At 52.3% G+C, this 24,499-nt stretch overlaps 1 protein-coding gene across 1 annotated transcript; it reads left to right on the forward strand.

The window, feature by feature from the left end:
* Positions 1 to 7,061: 7,061 nt before the first annotated feature.
* On the forward strand, positions 7,062 to 20,034 carry Sema3g (semaphorin 3G). The gene is made up of 16 exons (XM_075989016.1): positions 7,062 to 7,210; positions 9,117 to 9,277; positions 9,385 to 9,447; positions 9,681 to 9,800; positions 10,038 to 10,128; positions 10,241 to 10,357; positions 10,517 to 10,662; positions 10,860 to 10,974; positions 11,085 to 11,154; positions 11,433 to 11,577; positions 11,820 to 12,051; positions 12,140 to 12,231; positions 13,086 to 13,127; positions 14,520 to 14,754; positions 15,003 to 15,136; positions 17,494 to 20,034. Exons 1-16 carry the CDS (start codon positions 7,096 to 7,098, stop codon positions 17,956 to 17,958), a joined length of 2,343 nt encoding a protein of 780 aa, XP_075845131.1. The 5' UTR covers positions 7,062 to 7,095; the 3' UTR covers positions 17,959 to 20,034.
* The last annotated feature ends 4,465 nt before the right edge of the window (positions 20,035 to 24,499 follow it).

Here is a 24,499-nt window from a genome sequence, read left to right on the forward strand (position 1 = left end):
ATGGGTCCCCACAGGCCTGCCTTTGGGATTGGAAACTGGAGAACTGGGGGTCCTATGAAGACATCCAGAGTGACCCAGCAAGGATGATGTCCAAGAGGAGGAGGAGCCTCAGTTGGTGGTGAAGGCTGGCAGGGCATCATTCAGGAAGCTCGCACACATACCCTTTCTGTAGTATGTAAAGGTTAGATGCTGTGGCATGTCAGAGCGAGGCCTCGTTCCTAATCTCAGAATCTGTGTTCCTAATCTAGCCATCTGTGGGAAATGAAAAGGCATTCAATGAGGAAAGCAGAATGGTGTGGTGGCACGACATAAAGTCACGTTGGAATGTCTCCTGGAAGAGGAGGTCTGGAGCAGAACCCCTAAGAGCACCAAGGGGCCAACTATGGGGCGCAAGCGGGAAGACTTGAAATGAGCATTGGGACAGAAGCTGAACCCCAGTTGCCTCAGGGGGAGGTGGGCAGTGCCTGGCCCCCTGTTCTGTGGTACTCAGTGAAGGATCTACAGTTTATAAATGAGTTTATTAAATATGTAGCAAGCAAAAGTCAAAAATAGTCACAGATGGAGAGAAGCGGTAGCTAGCAGCACATCAAGTCATCCAGCAGAGATGCTCTCTCAGCGGGGCTGAGAGCGTGCGCAGAAGGCAATACCATCCAATGGGAGAGTTGGCTGAGAGCGTGCCCAGAAGGCAATACCATCCAATGGGAGAGTTAGAATCATCCCGCAGAAATCAGCTGGGGCAGCCCTGTTTAGATGACTGTGTGGTGTTCCTAATGTGGGGAGTCGTGGTGGAGGAGACCGTCTCAGTGAGTAGAAGAGCAGATAGATAACTTCGAGTCGGTTCGCAGTAGAAACCGCAGGACAAGCCGAAGCAGCCAGCGGGGCCCAGCTGAGCTTTCTTCCTGGTGCCTTCATCCTCACTGCAGACATTTTTTTCCGTTTGTTTTTTTTTTTCTTTTTACTGATTAAAATTTTTTCATTTATTTTACATCCTTGTTGCAGTTTTCCTTTCCTCTTCTCCTCCCATTTCCTCCCCCTGCCTTTCCTTTGCCCCCTGCCTCCTCATCCACTTCTGTGTTTCTGTTCAGAAAAGGGCAGGCCTCCCATGGGTGTCAACAAAGCTCAGCATATCACGTGGAGGTAGAACTAGCTCCTTCCCTTGCATTGAGGTTGGAAGAAGCAACCCAGTATGTGGAATAGGTTCCCAAAAGCCAGCCCAAGTGTTAGGGACAGACCCTGATCCCACTGCTAGGAGTCACGCAAGCAGACCAAGCTACACAACTGTCACACACATGCAGAGGACACACACATCGGTCCCATGCAGGTTCCCCAGCTGTCGGTCCAGAGTCTGTGAGCTCCTATGAGCCCAGGTTAGTTGTTTCCGTGGGCTCCCTTGTGATGACCTTGACCCCCACACCACTGCAGACATTTGTACAACCTAGGATTAAATAGTAGTAATATCAGTTGGAAACAGTTGACCTTCTGGCTGTTTTCAAGGACACAGTGTTTTTATTCTTGGACTTTTTTAGTTATCTCTCTCCTGTTGCAGAGCTAGGGGGCAAGTCTGCCACAGGAGACATTTTGGAGAATATTTAAAATAAACATACTGGAGTCTGGTACAAAAGAACTTCCCCTGACTCCCAGGTTCCATTTTTATTTTTTTGTTTTGTTTTGTTTTTCAAGACAGGGTTTCTTTTGTAGCTTTGGAGCCTGTCCTGGAACTTGCTTTTTTTTTTTTTTTTTTTTTTGGTTTTTTGAGACTGTCCTGGAACTAGTTTTTGTAGACCAGGCTGGCCTCGAACTCACAGAATCTGCCTGCTTCTGCCTCCCGAGCGCTGGAGTTAAAGGCGCAGGCTACTACCGCCTGGCTCCAGTTTCCACTTTCTACAAGCTTAAACAACACACAACAATTTAGCGATACAATATACATCACACGCTTCGGAACAGCTCAGCTTATGTATAGAGTGAGGCGTTCTTGGAGCTGCAGAGGGAAAAGGGCTGCAAGAGAGAGAGCCAGGAGGCCTGCCAGCAGTGTGTATGTGTATAACGTACACAATGTATGTTAGCTATCCTGGCTCCTTGTCAGACTGTTTCTCAGTCTTTCTTCATCTTTTAAGACCTTGATGATTTGGAAGGGGTACAGGCTCTTTGTGTGTGTGTGTGTGTTGTGTGTGTGTGTGTGTTGTGTGCACTCTTGGGTGCATGTATACGTGTGTGTGTGTGTATGTGTGTGTGTGTTGTGTGCACTCTTGGGTGCATGTATACATGTGTGTGTGCGTTGTGTGCACTCTTGGGTGCATTATACATGTGTGTGTGTGCGCGCGCACTCTTGGGTGCATGTATACATGTGTGTGTATGTGTATGTGTGTGTGTGTGTATGTGTGTGTGTGTGCACTCTTGGGTGCATGTACACATGTGTGTATGTGTGTGTGTGTGTGTATGTGTATGTGTGTGTGTTGTGTGCACTCTTGGGTGCATGTATACATGTGTGTATGTATACCCACACTTTTGGGTACATGCAGAAGCCAGAGAAAGACACTGGGTGTCTTATTCCATTACTCGGCCTTATTCCTTTGAGACGGGTTCTCTCACAGAGACTGAGCTAGGCCAGCAGCCCCAGCAATCCTTCTATCTTTCCCTGCTCCCAGCATTGGGATTGCAGGTGCAGATATGACCATGCATGACTTTTTATGAGGATCCTGGAGGCCGAGCTCAGGGCCTCATGCTTGCAAAGCAAGCACTTGGTCCACTGTACCATCTCCCAAGTCCAAGTTCTTTTCAAAATCTCTCTCTCTCTCTCTCTCTCTCTCTCTCTCTCTCTCTCTCTCTCTGTGTGTGTGTGTGTGTGTGTGTGTGTGTGTAGACCAGAGGTCAGCTTCAGAGTGCTATCTCTCAGGTCCTGTCCAGCATCTTTCCTGGGTGCTCTCTCTCAGGTCCTGTCCAGCGTCTTTCCCGAGTGCTATCTCTCAGGTCCTGTCCAGCGTCTTTTCCGAGTGCCATCTCTCAGGTCCTGTCCAGCGTCTTTCACTTACCCTGAGCACTCACAGATGAGGCAGGCTGACAGGGCATTGCACCCCAGGGATCGTCCTGACTCTGCCTTCCCAGTGCTGGGATTACAAGAGCATGCCACCAAACCTGTTTTATTACGTGGGTTCTGGGGTTCCAACTTAGGTCTCCACACTTGCAGAGCAAGCACTAGACCAAGCAAGTCACCTCTCCAGGCCCGAGGCTGGTTCCTTGGTAGACTCTCAGAGTTCGGATTGGTTTCCTCAGGATAAAGGTGGGGCTGTTTTGATGACTTGATGACAGGGAAGATGAAGAATCAACGCTGAGCTGCTGGGAAGATGCACAGAGGGGCACTGAAGAGGGGCAGAGTGAGAGCCAGGAACATAAGGGTCAGCACAGCAGGGAACCTTTCCCAGGTTTGTCCACGAATGAGAGTCCCAGAGAAAGCGGCAGAGACTGGCTGCCTGGGCCTGACACCAACAGTTGGATAGGACACACAGGTAGGAGTCGATGGGTGAAAGAAACAGGCCTGGATGACAGCTAATGGCTCCAGGGGTTTGGAATTAGAGTCCTCTCTCTCCCCCTCCTCCCCTTCCTCCTCCTCCCTCTAGGCCTTAGCTATCTGGATGGGAGGGTCCCAGGGGGCAGTAGGATGAAAACCAGATTTGAGGGGGCTGAAGAGAGTGAACAGAAGTCAGATGGCGAATGGTGTGGACAACAGCCAAACAGCAGAGGAAGAACAGAGGGAGGAGGGAAGAAGGATGAAAATAACCGGTCGAGGGTGATGCAGAGGCTGGGTGGCTTGGCCACCATTGTCCAGTGCTGGGCCACAATGCTGGGCCTAAGAGGTTTTTTTGGGGTTTTTTTTTTTTTTGGTTTTTCGAGACAGGGTTTCTCTGTAGCTTTGGAGTCTGTCCTGGAACTAGCTCTTGTAGCCCAGGCTGGCCTCGAACTCACAGAGATCTGCCTGCCTCTGCTTCCCGAGTGCTGGGATTAAAGGCGTGCGCCACCACCGCCCGACTGGAGGGTATGTTCTAAGATGCACACAGAAAGGCATGTCCTTCTTGGTGAGCACTTGAAGAGTGCCTCAGGTCCGTGTGGGAGAGAGGGTGATGAGCAGTGACTGGAGAGGGGACGGAGTCGGGCCCACTATGCTGGAAAGAGGAGGGAGGCCTAGCCTGCTACACAGCTGCCTCTTTGCCTGGGGTTTGGAAGTGAGAACTGTCAGGAAGGAGCTGGAAGGAGAGCAGGAATGTCTATGCTCACCCTGGCTGTCCTCACCAGCTATCAGAGGTGGGAACCATTCTGGGGGAGATGAAGATCAGGATGCATTCACTGAAGGGAGTTCTAGAAAATGCCATGGGAGTGGAGGACAGAAAAGGGAGCCATTTCTTCCAGGCATCACTGATTCAGAATTGTACCAGGAACGGCTGGGCTACACAACCATGCATGTACCCATCTGGTGGCACCTGCTACCTGAGCACACATGAGTCAGCCCCGCCAGGGATCCCAAGCGCTCACCACTTAATGCCATGTCACTGGCATGCATCACTTACTCCTGCTCTCTCTACTGTGGAGTTGTGTCATCCTTTGATTGGATAGGGCTTTCTCTGGGACACCTCTCTTGATTTTTTTTTCCATTAGAAGAACTCATCAGAGCATCTTTTCTGCTTCCGTGTCTTTGCATTGTGGTGTCTTAGGCAACTGAGGCGGTTCCAGCACAAAACCAGATTGGTTCTATCATGAAGTTCCACCTTTGTCCATTAGATGGCACCAGGTGTCTGTGCGAGGCTCCGATCTGAGCCTTCAGGGTACCTTTGGGTCTGCAGCTGGCGGGAAGGGTCCTTTAGGAAAGATCGGCCTCCTGCAGTCTAAACTGGGAAACTGAGGAAGAAAAGGAGAAAGGGTGGGATGGAGAGAGAGCGAGCGAAGGAATGGGACACTCGACTGAGTCCACACAGCTGAGGATGGGCCTCCAGTCTGTCACAGGTTCTTTCTACGACATGAAGTGCCCCTGCCACCCCAGGTGCCTGCCCTGAAGGCCACAGCTAGGGTCTGGCTGAGTATACACCTTCAAGGTGGTGGCCCAAGGAGGCACCCTGCTCACAGTCTCAACTTGTCGCGTGTCCAGCTCGATCTCAAGCAAGGCATAAAGCCTCAGCCTGGGCTTTATCACAATGCTTCCCCAGGAAAGTAGAGGCAGAATGTCTCCACCCTACTGAGTTTCCAGGATAGAGTCGACTCTATCAGTCTCTGTACAGACAAACCATTCTTCAGTGTGTAAGTTCATATCCAGGATGACTGGTCCCTTGGCTTTAGGGGGAGAAGGCAGACCCAGGTTTTAAAGGGCACTGGTTGGGGTTCTTCAGAAGAAACCGAGGCAGGGGTGGGATGGGGGTGGTTGTTAGTGTCTCCGAGCAGCCCTTGGTCTGCTTCCAAGTAGAAAGCCCCCACACCGTATTAATGTTCTAGGGTCCAGGGGACTGGGGGGGGGGTGAAATTGTAAGCTATGAATCCTTTTCATGCTGAGCCAAGGGGCTAATCTGTTTCCTTTCCAGAGATGAGATAGGGAGGGGAGATAGGGTCCCAGAAGCAAAAGAGGGCCCCAGGGCTGAGCTGAGCCTGTTCTGCTATGATCGGAGTCAGGTACCTCTCTGAACAGCTGCTCCTAAATTTCCTGCCGCCCACCTTCTGGGAGCGCAGGCCGCTCCATCTTAGAGGCCCACCCTACAGGCATTTCTAGAATCCTGGAAGCTCTAACTTTGTAGGTAGTGGATTCTGAAAGGAAGGTGGTGGGTGGGGTGAGGTAGAAGCTGGGGATGGCAGGGACAGAAAGGGCTCTGAAATGGTGGTGTGGAGGCTCCCACTTACCCAGATCCAGTTTCTCGCCGCATCTTCCCTCAGCTCCTTTCCTGTACTCACCAGAGTTCAAGGCAGAACCATGGCATGTAGGACTTGTGGGCTTGGGAAGAACTCTCCACTGACCCACTGTGCTCTGCTCCCTGGGCTTCTGAAATTCTGGGGCCTGAAGAAAGCAAGACAATGGAAGGTCCCCTGGGTTTCCAATAAACCTTGTTCCCACCTCAGAGAAAGCCTGAGCTGAGGCAGAACCTGATAGATTCAGGGTGGGGCTGTGGAGCCTGGGGAAGTCTGTGTGGGTGACCTTAGGCCAGGAGTTCTCAACCTTCCTTACCTGCAGACCCTTAAATACAGTTCCCCATGTTGTGGTGACCCCCAAACATACAGTTATTTTCATTCCTACTTTATAACTGTAATTTTGCTACTGTTATGAATTGTAATGCAAATATCTGTGGTCCTCCACCCCCCACCCCCGTCCCCAGACAGGGTTTCTCTGTGTAACAGCCCTAGCTGTCCTGGAACTAACTGCATAGGTCAGGCTGACCTCGAACTCAGATATCTGCCTGCTTCTGCCTCCCAAGTGCTGGGATTAAAGGTGTGCACCTTCAGGGCCAGGCTAATTATCTGTGTTTTCTGATGGTCTCACACAACCCTTGTGGAAGGGTCTTTAGACACCAAAGGGGTCACAACCCTCAGATTGAGAACTACTGCCTTAGCCATTCATTTCTTACCAGTGCAGACCTGAGACATGCGGTGGGTTCCTAAGCCCCTGCCAGGATGAGCTGCTTGGGTTGGAAATGAGCTCTCTATCCCCAGCAACTTCGGCAGTCCAGGAGAGCTGGGCAGTCAGGTCAGCGGTGTCTCTGGAGAGGCAGGGAGCCAAGGCAGAACCCCCACTTGACCCTGACCTCTTTTTCAGGTTGTCTTGCCCCTTTGTCACAAGGAGCCTGGGTACTTGAATTCGTGCGTGTCCATCATTTAAACTATCCGCACCTCAGCTAGGAGGGAGTCTTCTAAGAGGGGAACAGGCTGGCTTCCTGCACAGGCACTGAATGGGACAACTGGGGTGGCTGGAGAAACTGCAGGTAGATGGCAGCCTTGGAGCTCCTCTGCTTCCCTCGGACTCCCGCCCTCCCACCCAGCACTGGGTGGAGCCACCGCCTTATAAGTAGCAGGCCTGGTGGCAGCAGCGCAAAGGACATCCAGCAGCTGGATCAGAGCTTGGGTCCCAACATGGTCCCCTCGGCTTGGGCCATCTGCTGCCTCCTGGGGAGCCTCTTGCTCCATGGGGGCAGCCCCAGTCCTGGTCCCAGCCCCAGTGTGCCCCGTCTGCGGCTCTCCTACAGAGGTACTGGCCAGTGCTGCCCTGTTCGTGTGTGTGTGTGTGTGTGTGTGTGTGTGTGTGTGTGTGTGTGTGCATGTTGTGAATGTCTGTGGCTGTAGGACATCCCTCAGCTAGCCAGCGGCAGCAGCGGTAGAACCAGGCTCTGTAGATCCCTTGGTTAGCCCCTGGATGGTGCTAAGGATGACTGTGAGGAAATAGAGACACATCCTAAGAGCCATGGCCAAAGTGGGAGACTAATACAGGGTGGAAACTGAGGAGGCTGCTGCAAGGGGAGGGAGGGAGATGGAAATCCTGAGAGACCTCCGTAGGGATGGGCACAGAGCTGGGAGGGGGACAGAGAGACAGGCAAAAGGGAGTGTATAGAGAGAGTCTGGGTGGACATCCAGGGTGTGGGTAGAAGTCAGCCCTTGTCCTGAGCCACAGGGAAGGGAGAAGCCTCTTCTACCTCTTGCAGCCTGTCCTGGCTTATCATCCAAGCTCACCTTATCATCCCCTCTCCACCTAAGGTCCAGGAGAGCCTCTGCTTCCCTCTGCCATCCAACGTGGTGTGTGTGTGCACATGTGTGCAGAGGGGGCCTCCCATCTAATCTAGCTGTGTGGTACCGTCTCCTTTGACCGTCTAAGGGGAAAGATGCTTAAGACTAAGATTTTATTACAGATTCTTCTTCACCAAAAATGTATCACATTGATTAATTTATTCATTTGAGAGAGGGGTAGGGAGAGAGACAAGGAGAGAGAGAGAGAGAGAGAGAGAGAGAGAGAGAGAGAGAGAGAGAGACAGAATGTGTTGTCCAGGTGCACATGTGGAGGTCAGAAGACAAGTTGCAGAATTGAGGCCCCAAGGGATCAAACTCAGGTTGTCAGGTTTGGTACCAAGGGTCTTAGCTCGCTGAGCCATCTCACTAGCCCTGCTGACTGCCCTTGTGGGGAAGAATCACCCTCCTCTGGGAACCTCGGTTAGAAGGTGGAAGGTCCAAGCTTGCTGTGGAGACCAAGGGGGAGCTTCGGTTTTGAGGGGAGATCAGGCTGCTAGAAATGGCGTGCAAGACAGAAGTGAAGAGTCCATATTAACCAAGGAGGGCTTCCTGAAGAGGCCAGCAATGAGTCTGAGGATGGCGTGGAGTGCCGGAGGAGCTCTAGGCTATGGGTTGCTCTGGGCCTTCCCAAGAGTGCCAAGACCACCAGCAATTCACTGCAGCATCACTCCTACCTCCCCAGGGAACTATATCAAGACCCACAACTCTTGGGGCCCTCGATCCCTCCATCTCTGGGGTCAGCCAGCAGGGCAGTGTCTGTGAGGGAGAATGTCATTTGTCCACAACTCTGAGGCTGGAGTCCTGTCTGGCTGTGTCTAACCTGCCCTGTGCTGTGTTGTTCCCTCTGCCTGGACCTATCCACCTTCCCGGCGGAGCCCGTCTTGCAGATTTTCACACTCTACCACCTTCCTCCTGACTCTCCGAGCTCTTTGTTGAGCTTGCTGACATAATTTCTGTTGGTGGGGCTGTCTTCCCTGGGCGCTTAGCAGGTACAGATAGGATCCGGGGAAGTGGTCCCCTGAAAGAGCAAGAGTCTGAAGAATGGAGGAGGGAGGGAAACTGGGAATTTGCTTAGGGGTAGAATGCTTGGGTGCTGAACGTGATGGAAGGTGGCCCTAAGTCTGATCTCCAGGACCACTTTAAAATAAAAAGAATGAAGGTAAATTGGGCTAGTTTGGGTGGGAGCTGAGAGCTGCTTCTACTCTTTGCCCCAAGAACCATGTCCCAAAAGCCTTCCAGCAACCCTGTGCACGGCAACATTTCCCAGATGCACGTGTGCGGAGTGTGTACAGCTGGGATCCCCATTTGCACTATCTGACTGGGGTTGAGTAGCAGACCCTAACCCTGCCCTCCCCCCCTCCGATCTCTGCTAGATCTCCTGTCTGCCAACCGCTCTGCCATCTTTCTGGGCCCACGGGGCTCCCTAGACCTCCAAGTCATGTACCTGGACGAGTATCGGGATCGCCTCTTTCTGGGAGCCCGTGATGCCGTCTACTCTTTGAGGCTGGATCAGGCATGGCCAGACCCCCGGGAGGTGAGTGGGACCGATGGGGGGTGAAAATGGGGCACCTCCAGATGGGAGGCCAGAGGGAGGCTCGAGACTCTGAGTGGAAGGACCCTGAGACACCGGCTGTATTTCAGGTCCTGTGGCTGCCACAGCCAGGACAGAGGGCAGAGTGTGTCCGGAAGGGAAGAGATCCTTCGGTGAGTGTTGTTGACAAGAGCCTTTCCAGCTACCCACTGCCAGGCCATGGCCTGCAGCCGCTCCCCTGGTGTCTCTGCTTGGAGCCTTTGGAGCAGATCCTGAGTGTTTGGGAGGCCTGGGAAGAATGTGACCTTCACCCAAGTCCTCAGAGCTGATACGAAGCAGGGCTGAGCCTTAGAACCCAAGGGCACGGTGCACTTCTTCCTCACCCTTGGGCGCCTCCCTTCTGCAGACAGAGTGTGCCAACTTTGTGCGAGTCTTACAACCCCACAACCGGACGCATCTGCTGGCCTGCGGCACTGGCGCCTTTCAGCCCATCTGCACCCTCATCACAGTGGGACATCGTGGGGAGGTGAGCCTGGGCCTGGCCCCATGAGAGACTGGGAAGCAGTGACATTTCCTCCCTGCTGTCTGAACGCTTCCCATTGAACCAGGGTAAGACAGAGGGGGCAGGGGCTTGAAAGGCGCCTTTGTGCTGGGGTGCTGACCCCATCAGAGAGGCCTTGGATGAGGATTTCTTCCCCCACCCCCATCCTATGCTCCAGTTGCACGCCAGGGTCACTTTTCTGTGCCCTTTTCCTGCCTCTAGCATGTGCTCCACCTGGAACCTAGCACTGTGGAAAATGGAAGGGGGCGCTGCCCACACGAACCAAGCCGTCCCTTTGCCAGCACCTTTGTAGGTGGGTGACACCAAGCCAGAGTAAGCCGGGAGGGTGAGAGTTGGCCTGTGGCACTGGGAAGGGATGGGCTGGTTGCTGGGCCTGGCCCTTTCCTAACTCTGGCCCCTTCTAGGTGGGGAGTTGTACACAGGCCTCACTGCTGATTTTCTTGGACGTGAGGCCGTGATTTTCCGAAGTGGGGGTACCAGACCAGCCCTGCGTTCTGACTCTGACCAGAGCATCCTACATGGTGAGGCCCCCTGAAGGCAAGGCTGCCTGGGATCCATCCCTCTGGGTGACAGAAGATAGCTAGAAGGTGGCACAAGATGGACAGGCCACACCTCCAGCTCCTGGGGTGGGGGAGTCATGTGGCTTCTCCAGTCACATCACTGCCCTGCCGCTCTCCCAGACCCCCGGTTTGTGATGGCTGCTCGGATCCCGGATAACTCCGACCGGGATGATGACAAGGTGTACTTCTTCTTCTCTGAGACTGTCCCATCACCAGATGGTGGCCCAGGTCACGTCACCATCAGCCGCGTGGGCCGCGTCTGTGTGGTAAGCGCTGTGGTGGGGTGGTGAGGTTCAAGATCCCTGTTGTAACCTCCTTCCTAGACTGTCCCTCCACAGTAGAGAAACTGAGGCAAGGACACAGCGCTGAAATCCATCCCTCTCCCTATGCTTGGGGTAGAGGAACAGGAAGTGGGGCCCACCCTCATGGGGCATAAATCCAACTCCAGCCTCCCATTCCCCAGAATGATGCTGGCGGCCAGCGGGTACTGGTGAACAAGTGGAGTACCTTCCTCAAGGCCAGGCTGGTATGCTCTGTGCCTGGCCCCGGTGGGGCTGAGACTCACTTTGACCAACTGGGTAAGGGAATGGCCAACCAGGACTGGGTTCTGGGGGTAGGGAGGGCTCTGAGCAGGTAAGTCAGAACCCTGGCAGCTGCTATGATGCTAAAGCCTCTCTCTGTGTCCCAGAGGACGTGTTCCTGCTGTGGCCCAAGGCAGGGAAGAACCTTGAGGTGTATGCGCTGTTCAGCACCGTCAGGTGGGCACGCTTTACGCCCCGCACCCAGCCACCTCAGTCTGGCTTCTCTGTTGAGCCTCTGCCCTCACGCCACAGTCTTTCTGTGCTTCTTCTCCCTGACTCGGTGACGCTGTGACTATTCTCTCATCTTAACCTTGTTTTTGTCACTGTCTCTGTGTCCTGCGTTCCAGTCTTTGTTTTCAGTAGACACTGTCATCTTCCGTATCACTTACTGATCCAGTTTGTATCACCTGCAACTCCCTCGGCCTGGCCTGATTATCCCTGTTTGTCCTTGGCAGTGCTGTGTTCCAGGGCTTTGCCGTCTGTGTGTACCACATGGTAGACATCTGGGAGGTCTTCAATGGGCCCTTTGCCCATCGAGATGGCCCTCAGCATCAGTGGGGACCTTATGGGGGCAAGGTGCCCTTCCCCCGTCCTGGCGTAGTAAGTAACTGCTTGGGACCAGGCAAAGGAGTCCTAAGTAGATGATGCAGGTGGTAGGGGTCGGGGGAGCTCCTCTGTAGGAAAAGCTTCCGGTTTTCATCCATCCCATGGTAGTTGTGGGCCGGGTTTCCAGAGGGCTTGGGAGGAGAGCCTCTGCTATGTGCTCCCCTGCCTGGAGGTGGAAAGAAGCCTGGCAGTGCCATCCTGGGGACTGCAAGTGTTCCCTTTATTGCCACTTGCAGTGCCCTAGCAAGATGACCGCACAGCCTGGGCGACCCTTTGGCAGCACCAAGGACTCCCCAGATGAGGTGCTGCAGTTTGTCCGAGACCACCCACTCATGTTCCAGCCTGTGAGGCCCAGGCATGGACGCCCTGTCCTGGTCAAAACTCACTTGTCTCAGCAGCTGCGCCAGATTGTGGTGGACCGAGTGGAGGCCGAGGATGGGGTCTACGATGTCATCTTCCTAGGGACCGGTAGGAGGGCAAATAGAGGTAGCCAGGTTTGTGGGGATAGGGTAGTTCCTTCCTTCTTGTCTCACTAACCCTTGTTCCCCTGCTCCAGATTCAGGGTCTGTGCTCAAAGTCATGGCCCTCCATGCTAGTGGCTTGGCTGAGCCTGAAGAAGTGGTCCTGGAGGAGCTCCAGGTATTTAAGGTGAGCAACTGGGGGGGGGGCTCTACCTCCCACCCTTGGGCCTGGGGTAGGTTCCAGGGGAGTGAACCCAGGGGAGAAGCTCGAAATATGGCACACACTGCTGAAGCGGCCCTGGGGTGCTTCTAAATTACTGGGAGAGCTAAGGTAGCAAGTGGACTGTAGACTCAAATGCCTGGTGCTTTCTGGGGAGGGAAAGCCTTATCAGGTTCAACTTGCAGTGATAGAGTGGGTGAGACGCCAAGTCCCCAAGAGTTCTCCTCCCCACATAGATCTGGACAGGGAGTGACTCTGTTTGGGAGGCTGTTTTGATTCTGGACATGAGGCAAATGATTTAGAGCAGTTGGTTCACGGCTGGGGAACATTGTGGGAAGGGATGCTGGACCTCTGTGCCAAGTCTCCCGCTTGACCAGTAGGCCAGCCAGGAGGAGGGGACATTTCTGGATGTCAGGAAAAGACTACCCAGCTGTATATTTATTTATCTGTCTGCACTCAAACTCAGAGAAATCTACCTGCCTCTGTCTGCTCTGTGCTAGGACTAAAGGCATTCACCACTGTAGCCGGCATTTGCTTTCATTTTGGGGGATCATGTGTCTCTGTGTCGCTTAGCTTAGACTGAGACTTACTATATAGAGCAGTCTGGCTTTGACTTCTCCGTCTTCTTGCCTTGACTGCTCAAGTGCTGAGATTACAGGCAAGCACCACCTTTCCCCAACCCCACCTATCCTTTGCTGCCAGCAGGTACAGTGATCAGGTGGAGGGCAACTGGCTCCTATACTGGGTTTGGGAGATGTTGAAAGCAGGGATGCTGGACAGAGTCTTCACCAGCCCATCCTAAGACCCCATCTCTTCTGCAGGTACCAACACCCATCACCCAGATGGAGATCTCTGTCAAAAGGGTAAGGCCCACCCCTTCCCCATGTCCCCTTTCCTAAACTTGCTTTGGATTCTGTTGGAGAGCTGGGCCCATCAGATTTGATTAGGTCTCGCAGCTAAGGCCGAGTCCAGCAGGGAGCAGAGTGTCATGTGTTCAGATAAAGCCACAGAAGCCCCTGGGGGAGCATGGGAAATAAAATCCAGATTTCTAATCAAACAAGGTTACTTCGTTTAGTGGTATGCTGTATGCCCTTAGCCGTGTGTGTGTGTGTGTGTGTGTGTGTCTGTCTGTCTGTCTGTCTGTCTGTCTGCCTATAGGCTAGAGGATCTATCTCCTTAGTGTCATTCTTCAGGAGCTGCTCACCTTTCTTTGAGACAACTCGTTGGCCTGGAGCTTTCCGATTAGGCTGGAGTGGCTGGCCACCCATCCCCAGCGCCACATGTCTCTGCTTCCCCAGCCTGGAGTTGCAGGCGGGGCCACCGTACCCTGCTTTTTCACATGTAGTTTCTGAAGACTGAGCTTGGGTCCTTGTGCCTCTCCAGCCCCTGAGCCAACTTCTTGAACCTTTAAAAACTATCCTGCCAGGCTCGTGTTGCAGTGAGCAGGAGGCTGAGTCTACAGGCCCCTGAACATTGTCGTGGCAAATGGAGGGTGAAAATAAGAGAATGGTTTGTAGAAGTGGATTCTGTCCTCTTAGCACATGGGGACAAACTCAGACTGTCAGGCGAGGTGGCAGTACCTTTACCTGCAGAGTCATAACACTGGTCCAAATCTCATTTTTTACACTGGGAACACTGTGGACATGCTACATGGGGCTGAGGACAGCTATGCGCGTGGCCCAACACAGAATTATGAACTAACTTTAAAACACTAGTTGGTTTTTCCCTCCCCTAGGTTTTTTTTTTGATAACTCAGTTGCTCATACATGAACTTTGCAGATGACAGTGTTATATCACAATGTCAGGAGTTTGGCCATGCCTGCAAGGTACAATTCTGAAGTCAGAGGTCAATCAGCCAAAATCCCTTAGGCTAGCCAGCAAAGATTGACAGCAAAGAAGACCCAAAAAAGTTTTTTTTTTTTCCCGAGACAGGGTTTCTCTGTAGCTTTGGAGCCTGTCCTGGAACTAACTCTTGTAGACCAGGCTGGCCTCGAACTCACAGAGATCTGCCTGCCTCTGCCTCCCAAGTGCTGGAATTAGGCATGGGCCACCACTGCCCGGCTCCGAAGAAGTCTTATAGAAAAGCCACCAGGCCACCACCCTCCATTCACAGCCTAGCACATGGTCTGGAGAACATTCATCATCTCCAGGCTGGAAGTCTTCCTGAAACTGATGGATCTCGGGAAAATCTGGGAGTTGAGAGCCTGTTGGTGAAGCCTAGCTCACCCGCGGCTCTTCTTGTGTTCCTTCCCCAGCAAACGCTGTATGTGGGCTCTCCACTGGGCGTGGCCCGGCTGCAGCTGCACCAGTGTGAGACTTACGGCAGTGCCTGTGCTGAGTGTTGCCTGGCCCGGGACCCATACTGTGCTTGGGATGGTTCGTCTTGTACCCGCTACCGTCCGAGTTTGGGCAAGCGCCGGTTTCGTAGGCAGGACATCCGGCATGGCAACCCTGCTCTGCAGTGTCTGGGCCAGGGCCAGAACCACGACAGTGAGTGGTGGGCTGGGGATGTGGGTTAACCTGTGAGCTGGACTTCATCCCTGGGAAGTATGGGCTTAGAAAAGTCCTATTGCCATAAAGTCCTCGGTTTCCCTATTTGTGGGGCTACACTCTTTTCGCACTGAGAATGTCTTGCGGGTGATGAATGTCTAAGTCATCATCTGATGCCAATTAGTTTGTGGTCCTCAGAGCTGGGGTCCCTGAGTTCCCATGCCGACCTGACCTGGTCCTCTCTACAGAGGAAGCTTCAGGACTGGCGACCAGAGTCTTTGGCACAGAGTACAACAGCACCTTCCTTGAGTGTCTGCCCAAGTCTCCCCAGGCTGCAGTGCGCTGGTTCTTACAGAGACCGGGGGATGAGGGGACCGACCAGGTGAGTGGAGACCCCACCTTGAGAACTGCTTCCCTCCATGAACTCCAAACCCTAAGCTCTAGAAAGGGACTCTGGGGTGAACTGGCAAAGATCATCCTGAGAAAAATTATACCCCAAGGTACCTATAAAGACCTCTCCATATTTCTGCTTCTGGGAGCACCTAGGCTGGATGTAGCTACAGTCAGCCTCTCTAGCCTGTGAGGGGTGGGGCAGAGGTTGGAGAGAGGGAATGGGGTCCAAGGTGGTCTGCAAGTTGTTGTGCTAACACATGGCTCAGCTTCGAAGGGTCTCTTCCCCAGAGTTTAATTCTTCTCTGCCTCAGCCCTGGTCCCTGACCACTATGTTACCTTCTCTTGCTAGCTGTACAGGCCTGCCTGGACCATACAGCCTGCCTACCACAAGTCAGTTAGCGAGTTGGGCAAGGGGTTGGAGATTGAAACACACATGTGTGCACGCATGCACACAGAGAGACACGGGTCATCCTTGAAACAAGAATGCCAAGAACGCCAACTTCGTTTTGTTCCAGGGCAGCTCCGGCTCTAGGGATCCTTTCAGTTGCAAGCCCACCAGAAACCATTCCCCTGCCATCAGGAAGGTCTCATGCTCAGAGAAGCTACAAGCATAAGAAAACAAGTTGTTTACTCCGGAAGGCAAGGGGTCATAGAGAATTCAGGGTCTGAGGATCCACAGTCCCCAACACCTGCCGCGGACTGACTCTCTTGGAGATCTAAGACCGAGGGAGAACAGGGGTGAAGGCTTAGGGGAACCCAGGATTCGGCAAATGACAGACAGACACAACTCTAATGAGATTTGAATTTGCTGCAACTTTACTAAAATTTAAGCATCACTTTTAAGAGATTACAGAAGGAAGTTGGCAGACATAAAAGTTTCCATAGAAAAATGATTACAGACAATTGGTTATTCTCAGCAAGTTTTGTGGTCAGGGCCAGGTGGGCAGAGCTTTTCTTTGAAATTCGTCTCACACCACTAACTAACTGTGCTTTTTCATGGCCCTAAATCATATCTGCCCTCAAGGTAGCCAAGGTAACCCAAACACCATTCTTCAGGATTCCACCCCCAGGGTTTGTTTCAATATTGAATGGCTGGCTTCATGTTATCAAGAATATCTTGCCTTTTTTTCCTATCTAAAATGTACCAGGGGTTTCTCATTCTGGCTAGCCTCTCCATAAATGGTAATTCATGCCATTCCATACATTTTCCTTCATAATTTGCCCATCTTCTACCAAATCTCCTATCATGAGCTCTTTCTGTTCTAGGGTATCTGTAAATTCCCCCAGAGAGTGAGCCAGAGTCTTAATCATAACATTAATGGCCTGAATCAAGGGAGGGAACTGGCGCATCAGTTCCTCCATATTCAAGGAGCCATTAGGAATGTTTCCTGGTTCCTTGAACAGATTAAGTTTTTGTCAAGAGAAAAATAGAACAGAAGAAAGGATAGCAAAGTCAATGCAAGAAACCATCGCCAGGAACAAAGTAAACAAAGTCGGCTAATCAGACACCTCAACTCTGAGCAGACTGCTAGGGAACTGCCAGGGGCCAAGCTCCAAGAAGCATGAGCCCCTCATTTTGAGACGGCCACCACCTGAGAGGCATTTGTCACACAGGCGAGACAGCCGTGGATGTGGCAAACACCTAGCCCTAAGCTTCTTCCTCAGAAGCCAGTTGTCTAGCCAAGCCCTCTTCTGGTCCCAACTGGGAAGGTCCATCCACCCCCAAGATGGCTTCAGTCTGGAGTGTGAGGCAGAGCAGAGTTGGGAAGGGGTTTCCCATGAGGAGGGAAAAAAGAAGGGGTTTAGTTACAAGGGGGAAGGGCTCTTCCTCCAGCTTGGGAGCCAGGGAGGACAAGCCTGGGACCAGCTGCAGGGCTGGGCACTAAGGAGATTCCCTGGAGTAGGGGGAGCAACAAGATGAGGTAACACAATGCTAACCACCCAGGCGGTTTACCCTCAACGTGCAGATGCACAGACCAAAGCCCAGACGGGGTTAGTTAGTAGAAGAACTTGGGCTCAGAGCCAGCTCTTGCCTCCCACACTTGAGTGGGCACTTAGCCCACCCCAGGCTTGGGCTGTGGGTCTCACACTGTGGGGAAGTGAGCAGGACAGACCGAGACAGGGAAGGGCCAGCATGACCGCTCCTGTGTGTGTGTGTGTGTGTGTGTGTGTGTGTGTGTGTGTGAATATGTGCATGTTTGTAGAATTCTCCTTAGCTCAGAGTAAAACCTCATTAGACACACACCTAAGGATGGTAAATGTGGAAAAGCAGGGCAAAGAAAATGAGATGAATGTCCTCCCCAACTCCTTGCTAATGTCTCCTGTGCCCTCCTACCCACCCTGTAGGTAAAGACAGACGAGCGAGTTGTTCAAACAGAGCAGGGGCTGCTGTTCCGGAGGCTCAGCCGCCTGGATGCAGGGAACTATACTTGCACCACACTGGAGCATGGCTTCTCCCAGACTGTGGTTCGTTTTTCCCTGGAGGTGATCGCAGCTGTGCAGCTGGACAGCCTGTTCCTTCGGGAGCCAAGGCTGGAGGAACCCTCAGACTGGAGAGGCCTGGTCTCCGCCTCACCCAAGTCGTGGTATAAGGACATCCTTCAGCTCGCTGGTTTTGCAAACCTGCCCCGTGTGGATGAGTACTGTGAACGCGTATGGTGTAGGGGTGTGGGGGAGCGCGCAGGCTCCTCCCGGGGCCGGGGAAAGCAGGCTAAGGGCAAGAGCTGGGCAGGGCTGGAGTTGGGCAAGAAGGTGAAGAGTCGGGTGCTGGCTGAGCACAACAGGACACCCCGGGAGGTAGAAGCCGCATAGAAGATGGCTGAGGAGGGGGTGGACAGGCTGGGCTGGAGGACTCAACACCATCTCCCTCCCACCCAGCTAGAGCAGAGGAGGCCAGGGCACCTGGTTATCTCTTAGAGATGGAATTCTCTACCACCTACAGGCAAGACTAGAGGCTGGTGGAAGGGACCGTGCACCTCAGCCTCCCCCTGCCCTTCTCTGTGTTCTCTGTCCCAGGCTGGAGCTGGCACCCCTTGATTATATGTCCCAAGGGGCCTGCTATTTGTTCTCAGAGATGGCGTGGCTTCCGGAGCACATTTCCCGTTGTGCCCAGAGGCAAGATGTTTGGGTGGTTCTTTCTCAGCTTGCAGAACAATGGCCATTCTGAGTGGGTGTATGGGTGGCTCTGAGGGGTGTGTTGGCAGTTCACCAGAGAAGGGGAAAGCAGCCTCGTAAGATGGCACTCACGAAGAAGCTCTTGCCCCAACAGAGGTGTGAGAGAAGGTGACAGAGTGAGGAGGGAGGGGAGCGCTCTTCACCTGCCTCTATGGTTGGTATCTGATAGACGTTTCTCTGCCTCAGCCCATCACCCTCTCATACTTACAGAGGAAGGGATTGCTGGAGCCTGGAGGTGGCCTGGCTCCCCCTTTACACCAGCATGGTACCCATTTACCAGGTCCCAAACTGTCAGGCCACGTTTGTGGGGTGCCCGCACCTCACCATCAGGAGGAGGTCTGTGGGGTGGAGAGAGGGGAAGAAAGCAGCTGCAGGAGGCACGGGCTACTTTCTAACAGTGAGGTTAGAAGTGGGCTCCCTGAGAACTGCAGCCAGTGGGCAGGGCCAGCATGCTGGGCTTTGTCTAGGGTCACAAGGAACTAGAGAGGGGTGGGTCCCTGACAGGTCCCTGGCAGGTCCATGACAGGTGTCCTTAAGAATCAAAGTGACATCAATTGGTTCAGGAGTTACTGGGTAGTCCAGACATTTCCAACCCTGAGTCTATATTTTCTGCTAGACATAGGGTGGTCATGATGGCTCATTTATACGACTCCCATGTTTTTCGTGGTACTTGGGGTTGAACCCAGGGCCTCACGCATGCTGGACAAGTGCTCTGCCGCTGAGTTAGAGCCCAGCTCTCACTCTCTCTTTTTCATGGAGACCATGGAGAAGAAACTGGTGGAGTGGCAGTTCTGCTGTTCTAGGAGAGGCTGGGTAGCAAGGGCACATCTGGCCCAGCTGGAGGGGAGGGGCTTTGCCATCAGCTGTCTGTCCAGCTGGGGAGCGGAGTGGGGGAGGAGGACAATTAAATGAAAAGCTATTCCCAGCCCGAGGGTGAACAAGTTAGTGACGCACAAGAGGGCAAGTGTGAGATCCCTCCTTTGAAAAGGAGGAAAAAGAAAAGAGAGGGTGGGGGGAGGAGATGAGAAAGCAAGATAGAGGTTCTTGTTTTATTGAAGTCCAAACTGTGGGTTTATTTCCCCTATCTGCCCCCCCCCCCCAGTGCTGGGATCTGAACGTGCACCCCTTCTCCACTTGCTCATCCGGCAAACAGCCCTGAAATCCACCCGCCCAAACCCAGATTCCCTTCTACTTGTGGGTGCCACCCCTTGGATATTGGTGGGTTAAACAAGAGGCGAGGGGAATGGGTGGAAGCTGGGGGAAAGAAGGGATGTGGAGATAGAGGAAATGAAGGGGGTAGACCCTTTAGAAGGAGGAGGCCCTAAGAAGACAGAAAGTGGCAACCTAGCCCTCAGTGGCCTTTGGACCGATTCTACTTTGCCAAGCCCTGGCTAGGATCCTCTGGAGAAATGGCCCTGGAAAACATAGGGAGAAAGAACTTGACATCCCGAACAATGTTCCCCTCTGCTTGGGAATAGGACAGCTCCTGTCGACAGCCGCCCTCCCCATGGTACCGTGGTACGAGCACCTAGGAACACTGCGTGAAATGTGTTTGAGCTAGTGTTTTGAAACGGGCCTTTTGGCTTCTCGGTCTTCCAAGCATACTTACTGAAATTGCTGTTGATATTTTTATTGTCGTGGTTACCTTTGAGCTCTGATGAGGGACGCAGAGCCATAAAGGGATGAAAAAAATATTTATATCACCCAATTACATCATGACTGTATTTGTGTGCTTTTGTACTAAACTGATGGATGCGTGCTACCAATGAGGAAGGAAGAACACTATGTGTTCCCGGAAATGGTCAGCAGAGATGGCATTTTCTAGCAGACAGGCAGTGTACGACAGCGGAAGAAGTCAGAGGGTTTTGCTCATAAAGCAGAGATTACTCAATACACAAGGAAAATCCTGTCCTGAGGGCTTATAACATTGACCTTTCTGGAACTTCAGAAGATTTTGAGGGGGCAGGAGAATCTGGCAAAGGGCAGACAGGCACGTAGGCGGCTCCGTTCCTTTTTCACAACTCTTGACATTTGTAACACTGCCTCTTAGCCTGGTACTGCCTTCATTATAAGCCATACACTAATGTATATTAAGGCCACCGAAATCATGCCCGGGCCAGGCTAGACTACAGCTTCTGTGGAGGAGGGGAGACCTTGAGAGTGAGCTACTGGGCCTGCTCAGAAGACTTTCTGACCACGATCCCCATTGCTCCAGTGACATCCTTCCCAAAGTCTACACTGATGCTAGGGCAAGATGGGGAAAAACTACAGGAACATTTCAAAACAGAGGGGGACAGCAACCTACCTCCCCAGGAAACTGGCTGTGACATTTAGCCTGGATAGATCCCTTAGAGAGTAGCAAAACAGGTCAGCCATTGATCTCATCTTGTAGGTTGACTCTGGAACCAGGTCCTCTTTTTTTTTTTTTTTTTTTTTTTTTTTAGTTTTTCGAGACAGGGTTTCTCTGTAGTTTTGGAGCCTGTCCTGGCACTAGTAGACCAGGCTGGCCTCGAACTCACAGAGATCCGCCTGCCGCTGCCTCCCGAGTGCTGGGATTAAAGGCGTGCGCCACCACCGCCCAGCCCAGGTCCTCTTTTTAACCTGAGCCCCCTCTACAGACACCTAGGCTTCACTGAACCTGACGCTCCGTTGCCCCACTTCAAACCATCATCCACACTGACTAGAGGCATCGCCATTGCGTTTACTTGGTACTGGCCCAGCAAAGAGTACAGATGTGGCCCCCTTAAGCCCTCTCTCCCCTTGGCCACACCGTGCAGCCCTTGCTCCCAGCTGTCGCTGCCACCCACGTTCCCAGAGGCATCGCCCATCTTTCCTCCCCTCACTTCTTAGCTCAAGCCCAATTTCCGGCCTCAGTAGTTTCACCTTCTCTCTATCTTTCTCTTGCAGCTTTTCCCTCCGACTCTCATACTTCCTCTGCTGTCCAGACCCCTGGTTCCTGATCTCCCAAACAGGTTTAGAGCTAAAAGGAGGTGGAGACAAAGAGACTAACTAGTCAAGTGTTGCCAAAATTGTGTCCTGTGAACTGCTAATCCCAGGAAACCCTCCATGACCTCCTGGTCTACATGGTCTGTCAGACTGCAGGATTTCTGTGTTCACGGTTGCCCCGTGCCTGGGGGTTACTCCTCTGTGGACTCCTGCAATGGCCTCTCACCCACCTCCTCTTTACGGGTGGCATGGCCTTTGTCTCTTGTTTTTTTTTTTTTTCAGGGCTGCTAAGATCTTGTTTCTAATGTTCTGAAGAGCACATTTTTTAAAAGTGCTGATTAGATTAATTCCTTCCCTTTACACATGAGATTAATTTGTTAATCGTTGCCTCCCAAGTTGGTAAACACTGGAGGTCCTGACTCCCAGATGTCAGTTGGTCTCCACTTCCTTTGCCCTGAAGGCAGAGCTGTAAACCCAGTAGCACAGGAACTGTGGGTCTGGGGTCTTTCCTGCTCTGCCTCCATTCTCCTACCCTCAGCCTGCCTCCTCAGCCTCTTCTGCCTCTTCCAGTGTCTTGTATGGTTGTCCGGTGGAGGGGGGCAGAGAGGCTGTGACTGTCATGAACTGAGCAGAGCGATTTCTCAGGGAGGGTGGGGAGCTTGTCAGAATGAGGGAGCAGCCTCTCTCTTTCTCAAATGGCTTCTGTGCTTCTCTTTGATTTAGTTAAGCTTGGGTCAGGTCCTAGACATCCCAAGAATCTCGAGGAGTGAACATATAGAAGTTACCAAGAGACTGTCTCCTTTAAGACAAACCTCTCTGTAGGTGGCAGCAGCCTGGCTCCCTGGAAGACCAATTTGCACACTTCTGTCAGCCCAGGAAATGGAGGCTTCTCTAGGTAGCACCATGTTTTTTTTTTAGTTTTGTTTTTTGTTTGTTTTGTTTTTAGTTTTTCTAAACTGTATCTCTGACTGTCCTGGAACTCACTCTGTAGACCAGGCTGGCCTCGAATTCACAAAGATCCACCTGCCTCTGCTTCCCAAGGGCTGGCATTAAAAGCATGTGCCACCACCACATGGGCACCATTTTCTTAAGAGAGAGGTACTCAGAAATACTCCAGTTTTCACTGGAATAATGACTCAACCCAGCCCCACTTGAGTCCTGGGCTCAGGGGTGTCCTCCATGAGGAGAAGCTTGAGCACACACCAGAAACCAAGCTCCATGGTTTTCTAAGACTGCAAACTTAGGAGTCCAGGGCCAGATTTGGACACGATATCTGATAAGCTTGGGGACTGTTGGGGTCCCACCCGGCTCCTTTTCCGGACTCACCTTCCTCTCTGGTCTATTGGAGATGAGGAAAGCGGCAATGGCCCCGTGCCCACTTACCCCCGCCCAGTCTGTTCGCCTCGCCCCCTTTCCTCCAAGGCTGCCTTATAATGAAGCCTTTCACTTTCTTTGATGGAGTTTCATTAAGGAAATTTCTAGTTCCTCAACCTTTCTCTGTTGGAGGTAAGAACTGCTGCGAAGTCTCCAGGGAGGCTTGTAAGGGATGCTGGGATTTCTTCCTAGAGGCCTCCAGCCAGCTGGTAGCCTGTCCCACTGATGGGGGACTGCTAGGAGGAATAGGCTCCAAGGCTCTAATCTTACAATGGTATCTGTTTCCCATGAGTATACCATTGGACAGAGAGGAACAATCAGGGCCATCAGAAAGCTGTGACCTGATTAGGATTCCAAGGTGAATTAAAAAAAAGTTCTGGAACAGAATCCAAGTTTCTACCTTCCAATAAAAGGGACTGTACTAGGGACACCTGAAGTCCGGATTGGCCTGTTGGGAGGTCAAGTCAGCTCTGCTCCACAGACAGATGTAGAGGAATGCCCTGTCAGAACAGCGGCTGGCTCGGTGGACATGATCTCATTGTGCCTACCACCTCCACCCGCCTCAGCTGATAAGAATCTGGGCCGTTTCCTGTAGTCCAAGGGTCTAGGACAATAGTGTGAACGGCTGTTCCAAATGGAAAGGACATTGTTCAGGGGAGAAAAAACAACACCCCAACACAAAGCCAGGGCAGGATCTGTCTAAATGTAAGAACCTGTTTACAAATCCACCATTTCCAAGGAGCGGAACACAATGGGGGATTGTTTCCTTGAGGATGGTGTCCATTCTAGTCTGATCCTGATGGCTAGGGATGGCTTTGATGGCCCAGACGGGTTTCAGACGCACTTAGAAGGATGGACACGGATGGCGCGGATGCCTTCCTGTTTATCAGGCATGCAGGCAGGCTAGGGTCAAAAGCCAGGGTCAAGGGGGAGGGGCTGTCAGGCTTCACTCCTCCATCTGGGCCTCATGATGTCTGATCCTTTAAAATAGGGTTTCCTTGCTTAGTCAAAAGGAGTCTTTTTACATCTGGGGGCCTCCATGATGCTGGAACACGGGGTGGGGTGGGGGCTGACATCAGGGTCAGTGGAGATGTGACCTCACAGCATCTCTTGTCTTGCCCACGCAATCACAGACTAGTTGTGTGGGTGTCTGCCTGTGTGCACATGTGTGTATGTATATGAGGTAGAAAGGCAATGCAGAAGAGCAATAGAATCATATTAAATATCCTTGGGACTGGATATTCCCACTAGTGGTGAGGGAGGCAAGCCAGGGTTAGGAAGGCCACTTTGAGTCTAGAGGAACTATGCAAGTAGTGTGACCTGAATGGTAGTGTCATTGTTAGCTTTAATATTCATCTCTAACACTAACATAATACACCTCATGAATAAACTTGAACTAATATGTTTAGAACAAGTGAGGCGCATTAATTAAAATTAAGTATAATTCCCCAAACAGAAGGAAGCTTTTCATAATCTCATTCCTCAACGCGCTAACACTGACCTCTGGTGTTTAATACCAGAACAACATAATCAAAACCCAGTGAGAGTAGATAGCCACCTTCCTGGGGAGGTGGCTGGGCTGGCACCATCAACAAGAAAGGCAAAGTTAAGAGCACCGACTGCTCTTCCAGAGGTCCTGAGTTCCATTCGCAGCGTCCACATGATGGCCAGGCATCATACATGTAGACAGAATACTGTATACTTAATAAATAAATCTAAAAAAAAAAACGGCTAGCAAAACAGGTCTCTGCCTGCAAGGGGCTTCCACTCCAGCAGGAGAGACAGACCCAGAACTGTAGGACTGACAGAAGACACGGGCTGCAAGGGAACAAGTAGAGACCAAAAATGAGAACTCAGC

The sequence above is a fragment of the Microtus pennsylvanicus genome, chromosome 10, assembly GCF_037038515.1.
Source record: "Microtus pennsylvanicus isolate mMicPen1 chromosome 10, mMicPen1.hap1, whole genome shotgun sequence".
Classification (NCBI taxonomy): domain Eukaryota; kingdom Metazoa; phylum Chordata; class Mammalia; order Rodentia; family Cricetidae; genus Microtus; species Microtus pennsylvanicus.

Bases quoted from the DNA above. Each gene is read 5' to 3' on its own strand.
- Sema3g (XM_075989016.1), top strand. From the start codon at position 7,096: ATGGTCCCCTCGGCTTGGGCCATCTGCTGCCTCCTGGGGAGCCTCTTG. The intron at 10,358-10,516 runs GTGAGGCCCCCT...CCGCTCTCCCAG, and splicing joins TGACCAGAGCATCCTACATG to ACCCCCGGTTTGTGATGGCT. The intron at 12,232-13,085 runs GTGAGCAACTGG...TCTCTTCTGCAG, and splicing joins AGGAGCTCCAGGTATTTAAG to GTACCAACACCCATCACCCA.